Here is a 12,871-nt window from a genome sequence, read left to right as displayed (position 1 = left end):
TTCACAAGATCGTTTCTACTAAGATATTGAGAGATTTATGGTAAAATGATTAGGTTGATGCTACTGGGTACGACACTAAATTAGAAATCAATATAAAACAATGACACTGATGTTATTTAAAGATGTTTCTTCTCCGACTGAAGTTTCCTTTTGGCAACACCAACGCAAAAACTGCTTGCCCGAACTTGTACTAAATTTTTGCAAGACCTGAAATATTCATCCAATTTAGTTTTGTCAAAAGTTCGCTTTTGATGTTTCTTAATAGAAAATGGTTTACTTCTACAGAATAATGCCACAGAGTTTAATTACATACCGTGAACCAATCTTTAGTGTAATTTTGTCTTGAAGGTTGTTTCACCTATTAATAATTCCGACTTTAGAAAATTACTACAAAACAGTAACTTCTGATTTAATATTCATTGCCAATCGAGAAATTCGCAAAGTACCATCATGTGAATCATAAAACCTTTTCCTAGAGGTGATATGATATTTATATTCCGTTTGTTTAATTGCCCTGTAAGATATTATCAAGTCAATAAATGATGGCAGCATGAGGTTTATCAATTGATTGTGTGGAACAGTTGCACGTTGACAACCTGTTAGTGAAGTCATCGTCATGGTGATTATCTGTTTGACTCTCAGACAGCTTTTCAGTCACATTGGTCTTGTCCATATATACTTTTTAGTGTATTTAGGTGCTGAAAAGTGGTGTCTTTCAGAATTTGTACTTGACTTAAACTGTTGCAATTGCATGAAGACAGCTTAGACGTTTTTGTCCTTTTCAAAGTAAATCTTGTACTTTGCCGCATACCGTTGTAATAGATACGTTTCTTTTTTTTCTCTTTGGCGTAAAGTGTTTCGTTTAAAGTGTTGCGTTCTAAGTCAAATTCTGGTATTTGATGCACTTTTGTTTTCTGGTGAACTTGCTGAAGTTAAATTTCCCACAAGCAGCCTTCTACAATTACTTTTTGACGATACTTAACATGACCATCGTTACCTTGTTTCACATTGTTCTTATTAGGACTTACTCTTTGATCTTTTTCCAAGTTTGTTTGATTTATTTCTCTATCAAATCGTTCCAGTTGTGATTTTGGGTTTCGTATATTGATATAACGTTTCATTAATTTTCTTGTCGCTGCGCTTTAAGGAAAAGGGAATTTCATCATTCCTATAGAGTTTCCATTTCAAGATGCGCCATTGTGAGAATATTGTAAACGCCACGAAGCATGACTTATCAGTATTTCACAATTCTTTCTACAATCACGTCAGATTGCTAGATTGCAGGTCTGGAAAACCGTTTGATGTGAACGTTAGTAAGATATTATGGAGAGATTATGAATGAAAAACTAGTGAATGGATGTTGATATGTGCCATAGCACGACAAGAACATGGTCATAAATCTTCAAAATTTGGATGTTGGAAACTTCAGGAGATTGAGTGTAAAGATAGAAAAGACCTTGTCTGCTTTTTAAGTTGTCTTCATCTATTTCAGCACATTTAGGGCGCTTACTTTTTTCTGTACGTTTGTTAATCTTACACTGATAAGACAAAATTTGTTACTTTTTAGTATCTATGCCAATTCCTGTGCAATAACAGGACATGCTGTCGTCATCTCCGATAGAAACTTTGCAACACATTTCTGCAATGGATAGGAAATGAAAAGCGATGAAGATAAAAATATTTTTAGATTGAAGATTTCTTCAGCAAAAATCAGCAAAATAAAATTTACACTCATGAATACACAATGTGCAAAAGTTATTATTCCAAGCAACGACAGCTGATACCGCGAAGTCACGTGAGCGATACGGGTTTTACGGGTTTTCAGAAATTAATATTACCATGCCAATTGTATTGTTAGAACGCATAACAAGTTTCTGTACATCTATGTTCCTTCGCAAATTCATGAATAATATCTTGTTATGAGTAGGGACACTATGATCGATAAGTTCCTATCTGTCTAGAAAAGACTTCTTGGACGATCTAGAATCAATCTGCGTATAAAAAGCATGTGATAAGCCCTTATTGTAAAACAGAGTCGATAATTGTCTAGAATGACTTGTTTATTACTCCACAAAGGCAAACACTGAAGGAAGAAAACAAATTGCTAAATTAATATTCAGCACATTAATCAAATGATCTGCCACAGATAATGCAATGATGACCGGGAACATAGTGAAAGCGACAATAATGCAGTTTTGATATTTCTGTTACTGCTTCTTCCCGTTATTCGCATGAGTTTTATTGATGCATACTTTAAAACAGACACATAGCGGCATTTCATTTGTTTAGTTCTGAAATATAAATATATTTAAGAACAGACTTTGGGATAAATAATGCCGTTAAGTTATGGGTCAGCCTATTAGCCTCGGCTTGTTTTAAGTGGATTTAAATGTTTAATGCTTTCTTTTAAATAGATATATACAAAAAAGTAAAATTGTTGGCTGTAAAATGTGTAGTCAGTGACTTTTGTGCGAACGCCAGAAGGTGTTTAGGATCCGGGTGTTTCTAGATAACATACACCACAGATAGCTTGGCCCGGCATTTACAGAAAAAAGCAGCTCATCTAGCCATTCTGAACTTTTAAACACCGACACAATGCATATTCGTATTTTGGCACTTATCTTTTGTATTGTATAGGAATAAGTAAACTCGTGAAAGTGTAGAACATAATCTGTTTTAGAATGACAATGGCATATTTATTTTAGATTTTAAAACAATAGGCAATTATTCTGCAGTTTTAAATCTTTTCACTTTCTTTGGCACGAATACTTTGATTTTAAAGATAAGAATGCTTTATAATTTTGAAACGTCAAAATCGTAAATTAATTTATCTCGAATTTCTTGAAATCTTCCTTTCATTGTATTGTTGAACCTTTCCAGTCCTTTGTTGAAATATAAAATTTCGTTTTATGACTGTTTTAATCTGAAAATGCAATACATTACTCTTTCATTACTTTGTTTCTAAAGAATATCAATAATATTTTCCTTTTGAAATTGAAGTAAAATGTCTTTTTGCATAGTTTAAAATCTTGTATGTCAATAAGTGACATTGTCTTTGATAATATTGAACAATTATTATATCACCCGTCTTTAAAAGAATACATAAATTTTGACTTAACAATCAAAATGAAAGGCTACAATTTGATTCTGTTTATTTTCAGGCAATACCAGCGAATACTACCAGACCTCGGTGCCATATACTCAATACAATTCTAATCCATACAGTGACCCACAATGGGCTGCCGCAGTTAGATACGGACCCAGTGGTATCATAAGTAAGTATTCTAAAGCACAATGAAGCACAATAACTTGTAGCTTGAAAATACTAATATAAAGTCTGGTTTTAAAGGAAGAAAATGAAAACCGAAAGAAAATAACGTCATTGTCATGTTCTATCGTAAAATTAAAAGATAATGTGATACTTGTATGATATTTAAACATTTTCTAGTGATATATTTGCTACTTTAAAAAAATGGGTGTTGTAGTAAAATGAATAAAAATATATCTTGCATAATTCGATTGTTTAAAATTGAGAACTGTTATTACCAGCGTGTTCATCTAAATGTACACGTGGTGTATAAAACGTATATTCAGTGCTTTTTTTAAAGATGCTGCAGCAAAGCAAATGCAGGGTTAGCTGTTTAGTGCAATAACACAATTCATAAATTTTCACTTTTTATAACTTCCACTGCGCACTACACTTTCAACGTTATAACAACCGATATGTAATAATATCAAGAGAAAAAACATCAGTTGTTTGCACACAGTTTCACAGTAGTTTATATAAATTCCAGGGGTTGAATTCTGGATTCAGTATCAAACACAACAGTTGTAAAAGCAACTTATGTACTCCTTAAAACAACGTTCTTTCTAATTTTGAATTATGAAATTTGCTATCACATACCGTGTCTGTGTTCTCAGTGGAAAAGGAAAGTTTTTAGCCGGTTTTTATATAAATTGGAACAATTAATTCAGTAAGCATATTATGATCTTGGGCAATTACGTATTTATAATCATAAAATGTTTGACTGCTTACGTTATCACAGCGTTTCGCCGTGCGCCGCTGAAGACTATTGGCGGTAGCCAACCAGTTCACTAGTCATTACTACTTACTAAGGAAATTATCTCTCCTGATGGCACAGAAGTATATCATATATTGTACGAAAAGGTCTCCGTTCATGTGTTTGCACATGAATGATATTTATGTCATTGCAAAGTAGTACACCTTTATTTAGTGATTTAGAAAATGATTTTGAACTTTATCAACTTTCCACAGATCTTTGTAACATTATGTACCCCTATGCGTGCATCATTTACCGAAAACTACCGTCCACGAAACAGATGTTTGAGAAAATGAATTTCTTCGTTTAATGCTCAATACTTAATATATATTGTTCATATAGCAATCAATACATCATGCTTAATAAGTCCTGAATTTAGTAAAACAAAACAGTCTTTGTTTCTTAGTGCCAACAATCAGCCGAAGAACACAAACAGTCGAATTTCACCAAATATAACATACAAAAATATCATTACAAATAGCAGCATAGCATGACCGAACAAATCAAAATAAATTGTTCAAGACAAAGAGATAATTTCTGGCAAGATATGAATTCACTGACATATGAGATTTGGCCGGAAGTAGAAACAATAAATAATCTCGGCAGACGACATAACATCTCATCAATCTGCATCTGAATAATTTGGTTTTCTTAAGACACGAGAGCAAAGTAATACAAATCCTTCACCATAAACTTACGTATGCGTTATTTTCATTGTTTAATGGGCCACAAGCTGCGAAAGTGGATTACAAGCTTTTTTATGATGAGCTGATTATACATTTGTTTTAAAGTCGTTTTATTGACTGACAATGGATTCATGACATTTATTATTTCTCTAATTTTATATGAATCTGTGCATTTTGATGTTTGATTTATATATGATTCTTGTCTAGTAAAGGAATAAAAAATCATGTTAAAGATTTGCAAGGAATTCTTGTCCTTTGTACCAGTTTATACCTAATATATCATTGTCACCAAAAATAATCTGTTTGTTTTTGTTTTATATAGTATAAAATGGTTAACGTTACGTATGCAGATGATCAAATAAATTCGCCTTATATGTTTTAATTGAATTGCATTGTTTTATGTTTTCAGATCCTCAATACTACTACCAACCTAATGCAGCTTCCACAGTGCGGACAGAACAGTCTGTCGCATCCGGGGTACCTGCCAGCCCAGAGAAATCATAAGAGAAATACCCTCCATTACTGCACATGGTTTGTGCCATATAGAATGAAGTCGGTGTTGACCATAAACAACATTGTCAGTGACATTAAAATTAAAATAGCAACTGTTGCTAACGACACTGATATATTGTCAGTGGCACTTTTATTTTGTTGACAACTGTGCTAAGGACGCTGAAGTCAAAGAAAAGGCCGACATAGTCAGTGACTTTAATGAAGGTAAACTGGCAAAAGTTTTAAACACAGAAACAAACATGTTGAAGGATCTAATAACATTGGCGTTAAGCACGCAGACAATATAGACAGAAATATTGGAAAGACAACGATAAAACTTGACCACCTCAAAGGGAAGTATGTCGTGATTTTTGTGGTGGCTGCTATTACTTACATGGACTGCAATTGGACAGTAATAGGAAAGAGGTATTTGCAGGAAATCACGTGATCATATGGTGTGCAGGAATGGAGGACGAGAACTTAATACAAAAAGTTGTTAAGTCAAGTTTGAATGTGTTTATAAGATTATAGGGTATTTGTATTATTAGTATCCAGAAAAAAATGGAATGTACATTGCTATAATTTCTTTATGTTGGAAGATACGTATTTTGATGCAAATATATACGTAACAATGTATGCAACGTACTGAAATCTGACAACTGACATGCAGGTAGCATCACGTCCTAATTAAATACCCATTGCCATCAACGAGTTGAGTGAAGTGGTTAGTGTAGAGGCTCAGTAGATATTTTAGACATATGTTTATATCGAAAAGAAAGTCGTTCTTATATATCTTGTAAATATTACGTATGTTAATTCATATGTATTTTATGTATATTTTATACCCTTGCAATTAATTTTGCAATACAAAAGTACCTATACATACTCAATTTTGACATAATAGTTTGTAGTGTAGAATGTATGTGCGTGTTGTGTGAGAGGTTTAGTATGTTTTCATGTACATAGAATTCCCAATGACTTACAACACCAGTTTGTGCTTAATATCTCGATATAGAATAGTGTTGTCACCTCCTTAGTTTTGCTGTGGAGCTTATACTCTTGAAAGTATAGTTGTTACATAATTAATGACATTTCTTTCATAATATTCTTCAAGGCTTCAATAGTAACAATCAACTTGTCTTACAAATATTAACAGGAGTATTTTCAAAACTTGTCATATACAATAACTAACAAAAACATACGTGAGTTTCTAGTCTTCATTTGAGCAAAAACATCTTGTATCTTTGCCTCAAGTGCTGTTATATTTGAAGTGAAGAATGACTGAAGTAAGGTTACATGTAGATGGATTTATATGTTAACTAAATAATTGGGAATTTTAAGAAAAACTATATACTAAATGAATCAAGAGATTTTGTACACTTTATATTGTAATCATGACAGACATATTTAGGAATTATATAAAAAAAATTGTAAATAGAAATTGTAAGTATATGAATAAAGTGGATTCTGCTTAGATATATAAGATTTTTCATACTATTGATATGAAATGGTATGTTGAAAGTATGAATATGAGAGGTGTGTACTGAATGATCGATAATTTGAATAGGGAAGTGTTTCCTGTGTACGTTGATGATATGAATGCAGAAGGTATCGTGGAAATGTTGATATGAATGAGTATCCAGGGGTAAATGAATATGTAAACGGTATCCAGTTTCCAGAACTTGTGACAAAAAGCTGAAAATGAGATATTTTAAATTCTTTTTAGTTTGTAAAGGATTATATTAGAACAAACGATAACAAAAGCACACATTTGTTGTGTGAACACATATTTCTTGATATGTACATTAAAGATATCAAAATGAAAGGCAGGAAATGTACAAATGATTAAAGAAGGAAGACTGTATCTATTTTAGAGATTTGTATGAAGTGAATACAGAGCCAGTTTGTTGTGCTAATCAGGGAAAACGTGTGAATCTCATAAACTTTACTCTTACAACATATGTACTTTACTCTTACAACATATGTACTTTATCATGACATCGTTGTCTCGATCCCACAATGACCATAATGCATATCATATATTTTATTGTTTATATGTATTATCTATATATATATATATGATTGTTTTTTCTTTACATTTTTGTTCATCGTATTGATCAACAAAACCAGAATCTGCTGAATATTTTTCTGATTATTTTCATTAAACGTAATTTTATGACGCAACATGTTGAATAGACGACAATAGCGTATATTGCCAAGTCTTCTGCAGTTAGAAATTCGTAAAAGAGTACACATTTTTTTTCTAAACGGTTTTGAGGTTTGAATAGGTATAATTTTCTTTTTGTTTGGAACTTAGAGATGCAGTTTTATGACGGATTGATCCAATATGCTATTATGGAACATTCACTAACTGGAGTGATTACTTTATTTCAGAATGCATCGTTTTTTATACTTCCAAATATTGCAGATAATATTCATTGTCATTGAAGCTTTCCTCTGGTCAGATGAGTGCGATTTTCACTGAAATATATATAAAAAAGAGTCTGCCGAGACATCTTGTGAAGCGTATTCATGTTTTAATTTACATGTGAGATGTTACATGTAATCTTATTCTCTAACTTACCGGGTTACTAATACGTACACACAAGAATTGAGTTTTAGAGTTTACGTACACATAAATCATTACATGTAATGCATAACGTTTCACACGCAAAAGTAGTGTTTAGTATTTAAATAGTAATTTCTCAATAATCTTATTTTTGATCATACAACATTGCACTGTTTTTATGTAAACATTATTAAAACACTTTCACAGCTACAGCAGTAATTGCATAATTGTATTTTACATTTTTGGAGTGAAGAATATAAAAACTGTAGTTACCTGTAATTTGAGAATCGTTTAGATGTTAAACACGACTGTTTAGTGTGCAATCATCAGATTAATTAACATAAACTTCTGTCGCAAATGTGCAATAAAATGAAAATTAGTTCATTTTAAACTTTCATTTCAAATGTGAAATATTTTAAAATGTACGAGGGGTAATTTAGCTCGCACAAAACGCTCATTTATTGTTTGCATATTTATATGTACTACTACTTGTGCAAGCTTAACATACTATAGTGTTTCAGACATGATCTCAATTCTGTTTTGTAACCTGTTTTCATGACATATTCTGTTGACTCATATTTAAATGTATTAGCAGTTTCTTCTGTTTAGCGATTCCTTCCTTATTTGGTATTTTACTAAGTTGAAATTAAGAAGTGACAATTTGGTTATGCTTGTTATAAAGAATTTGAAATATTACCATGAAACGTTACTTACTTAGTTTCCAACTGAAATTCATATGTAATGAAGTGTGCATTTGGTAATGTTGAAAACTTTCTACCCTACATTTTAACAAAAACAACAGTGAAGACAGGATAACCATAACAGGTTAACGTTATACAAAAATGCTGACTTGATCTTTTTCATATTTTTTACTTATTTTACCTAAAATTGCTGTTCCTCTTGTGGAAGGGAGGGGAATTAGTTAATGTTTGTTCAGACTAGGAAAAATATTGAAATATATATGAGGAAAACTGTTGGCGTAAAAATGGATAGTAGCAACTATTAATTAATCATTATAACAATAGGCAACATTTAAATTTCCTGCATTAAGTAATAGTGTACTGTTTAAATCGTGGTTTCATTTTTGTAGGGCACATACATTAGATAGCTAAACATATAAAACTAAACACGAAACATCTAAGTCATATGTTTTTGCAATCATACAATTAATCCACTGAAGTAAACAGTCTTGTTCTCTTTTATATTTGATAATTATATTTTTTAATGTCTCGGTTTAAAAAAATCGTGCAGCTGTCCGCTGTTAATTTAGCTTTGTTATAGTCATGAGGATAGTTCCTCTCTGGTTTCTTTGTGATCATATTGTTGTTGCAATTTCGTGAAAAATCACAGTGACTACAGTTTATTTTAGCTCCATTGTTCTGATACGGCTTTGTGAGCATGATACAGTTCTTCTACGAGTTTGGCCACAATATCGAAGCTTAGTTTTCTATATGGAACTATGTCACAGTTTCATTAAAGAAAGAAGTTTTATGAAAAGTCTGAAGGAACAGAACCGTCACACGTGTGGTGGAAAATCTAAAGTGCTACTTTATAGAAATTACTGTTATTTTTTTCTTTATTACTTTATAGAAAATATGTTGTGTATATACATTTTATGTCCTTTACACAGAGATACGATCTAGCTAGATTGTATCATAGAAACTTTAAATTACATGATAGGATATATTTCAGACCTATCATAGTTCGTTATCTTTGTAAATGTATGCATACTGATGTTTGTCATAATGTCATGATTTTAAAAATACAATTTTTGTTACCTTGACTGCGGTGTTAAATCTTTTCTATTGTCCTCATATTGGTGATGGGTGTCCAAGGTGCAACTATAAAGTTCTGTTTGATGTTCAGTTTGATGTTTGTAAGATCAGTATCAATTGTGTTAACCCTCATTCTGTGAATAGAAAGAAGTAATAAAATGTTACACATACCCAAAACAAACCACTTTCATATGGGGAATAATGGCTGTAAATACAGGTACAAATATATAAATAATGCATGTGATGACTTACGCATGACTGAGAAAGCAAAATTGGTTTTAATCCACCCTATTTATGGCTATGCATTCGTATTAAGCCTATGGTAACAATTTATGGATATTGTGTTACATGCAAGTAAAAATGTTTAATGAAGAGGTATTGCTTTGCGTTTATTTAAAAATGAGTACATTTCTACTAGACAGTCTGCTAAGCAAAATACCATATGAAACAAATGATCGACAGCGGTCGAGTAGATAAAGTCAGTATCTTCGAGTCTGCATACTCACGCCGCTATGGATATTCGTCTGAAGAAGCTTACCGATAGGCTGGTGGAAAACCTATGGTTCTTTCATGTCTGAAATAAATTACGGAGTATTCCTCATCTTCCAAATTTAAGCAGGAAATATGCCACATGACCTACATTGTATCAGTCAAAATCCAATAAAAGCAACAAACATATCCTTCATACAGGCAAATAAGAAAATTGAAAACGTTTGACCGACTTGACCCAAATATTCTAGCAGATACTAAAAACTCTATCAAATTGTAAAACAAGAATCTTTAAGCACTGTTATTAGTCCTCTACCGGTGGTACACCGGAGGGGATTATAGGAATGCCTCCATCCGTCCGTCTGCCCTTCCGTCTGTCCGTCCGCAAATCTGGATCCTGCAATATCTCAAAAAGTATTCAAGCTTGGTTCATAAAACTTGGTATGTGAATAGAGGACAATATGTAGATTATGCGTGTACATGACTTATGCCTGTAGGTCAAAGGTCACTATTGAAGGTCAAGTAAAAACTGTTTCTGCTCCATAACATTTATATACATTGATTATCTTAGTGCTACACACAAACGTTCCGTATGACGAGACAATATGTCAACGCATGGTCTATCCTTGAAGGTCACTATTCAAGGTCAAGTAAAAATTTGTTTCAGCTCCATTACTTTTAATTGCATTAGAGGATTTTTAGTACTACACAGAAATGTTCCCCATGATTAGACTACTAGTATGTGTCGCGCACATGGCACATGGTTGTCGGTCAAAGGTCAAGGTCACTATTGAAAGTCAAGTAAAATTGTTGTTTTTTCACCGGAAGGGGAGTTCTGTATTGCCACTGCAATACTCGGTCACTTGTTATAAATGTAGTGGTTAAGAATCGAATCTCTCATTCTAGAAATTATTATGACAGTTTTATATCCTCTGAAAATGGCCCTTGTTCATTGCCTGTATTTGAAAAATAAGAAACGATCACTTTTTAAAAAATTAAATCGTATTTATTCAAAGAATTATCGAGCATGGTTTACGTATGTACCTTTTACTGCAGCCATTCCGTCTTCCTGTCTGATGATTCTGAAGTCTGACTTTTCGATAAGGCAACTAAATATGAGTATAATTAGATGCAACGTACACAGGTTTAAACATCTCAGTGTATTTTGCCTCTGACCGATCCAAAGCTTTGTCTCTTTTTGTTCCCATATTTGAACATTGGTCGAACATTTCACAAATATCAATTTTGATTGGAAAATGTGGATATTTGCTATGGAAAAGCTTTTTTTTGGTCATTGTTTTGGCACACTGTGAGAAATCATATGACAAAAATAATCTAAAACTATAAATAGGCAAACAAAGTTAATGCCTTTTTAAAAACACATTCATACAATTTTAAACATTACAGTAAAAGTTGTCATGTAGCATTTTTATAAAAGTTATAAGCCACCAAAATCACTGAAGTTGTCAATTTTCGAAATTAAGCACGCCATGGGTTTAACCAATATTTGTTGCTTAACTTACAAAAAATATGTAAAGATGCATTTAAAGCGCTTGAAGCGGCATCGTTTCAAATTCTTCATCTCTAGATGCCAAAGTCATTGTTTTCTTGTTTTTAAAATTATATAAATGTTTTTCGGTAGCTTTTGAATTATGTCCTTACAGATTTATTTTCAAACTCTGCTTAATGGGATAAAAAGTCAGACAGTAAAAGGCAATCAGTCTTGTTCATATTGAAGAAGACATAACAACTTAAACTAACTGAACAAATATGATTCAACGAGTATTCAGAATATCAGCGGAACCCACATTTCTATGTATTTTTTATTGAATTTGAATATTCATATTTCTTAATTAACAAGTAAAGAACAATTCAAACGGTAAGATATAGGGCGGTTGCTGATAATAAAACAATTAAAAGAATGACAACTGCAGTTTTCAATATAGACACTATTTTTCTTGATGTTGTTGCCAGATTCGTAAGAGAAAACAAAGTAAGGAACTGCGCTTTTTATTTAATACCGGATCTGAAAAAATAACATGATAACAACTGAGGCATTTACAATCTATCCTACTGTTGCTTCTGAGGTCGAAACGACAAACCTATGTGGCCCGCCGAATGTTTACACATTTTAATGAACTCACATGACTCACGTAAAATCTGAATACCCTTCGGTTGGCTACGCTTGTTTTTCCCTGTGATACGTGCGTAAAACGGAATGCGTGCGTGTAGTTATGACTAGACGTTTCAAATAGGGCGATTTTGTTGATTTAGAGGACTAATTCTTCAAAAACATGCAATATTGGACCAGTTAAAACATTGTGAAGGGGAAAACAACACCGGGGATATCAGCTATAAATCGCAGTTTAGCACTTTCTCTATGGGTCTGAAATACATGTTTTCCTGTATTTAGGTATATATGATAGCTCTATCTTATTTAAATACACTCATGCATAATATGCCCAAATGTAAACTTCTAAACTGCTATCAATTCTTAGGCAATTTCATATTTCTATTTCGATAAAAGATACAATGTAATAAGACAAAAAGTTTAGGCATATTTCCATTCCCTGTTATACCAGACTGATGTATGCTTTTCCGCAGGCATCGGCCAGATGAATTTTAAATCGCACCAAATATTTCGAGTACGGAGTAATGTTTTAGTATAATAGAAAGCATTTGAAAATAATAAAGGAAATACCGAAACATAAAATCTCTCCAATCCTATACATGATATATCAGTATTACAGCACAAACAACTAGACTGTTATGCTACTATATTAGGTTCACTATTTACTC

General features: G+C 32.4%; 1 protein-coding gene across 8 annotated transcripts in view; it reads left to right on the top strand.

The window, feature by feature from the left end:
* The window catches only part of LOC123564404 (paired box protein Pax-5-like), an 86,196-nt gene extending 76,605 nt beyond the window's left edge, over positions 1–9,591 (top strand). For all 8 annotated transcript variants that reach the window (XM_045357961.2, XM_045357960.2, XM_045357958.2 and 5 more), the window contains 2 exons: positions 3,162–3,275; positions 5,157–9,591. In XM_045357961.2, the coding sequence (XP_045213896.2) occupies positions 3,162–3,275; positions 5,157–5,251 (209 nt within the window). In that variant the 3' untranslated portion in view covers positions 5,252–9,591. The remainder of the gene's footprint in view (positions 1–3,161; positions 3,276–5,156) is intronic.
* The last annotated feature ends 3,280 nt before the right edge of the window (positions 9,592–12,871 follow it).

The sequence above is a fragment of the Mercenaria mercenaria genome, chromosome 2 (genome assembly GCF_021730395.1).
Source record: "Mercenaria mercenaria strain notata chromosome 2, MADL_Memer_1, whole genome shotgun sequence".
Lineage (NCBI taxonomy): Eukaryota > Metazoa > Mollusca > Bivalvia > Venerida > Veneridae > Mercenaria > Mercenaria mercenaria.
The sequence above is the reverse complement of the archived record's forward strand: the minus strand, read 5'-3'. Positions and strand labels throughout refer to the sequence as shown.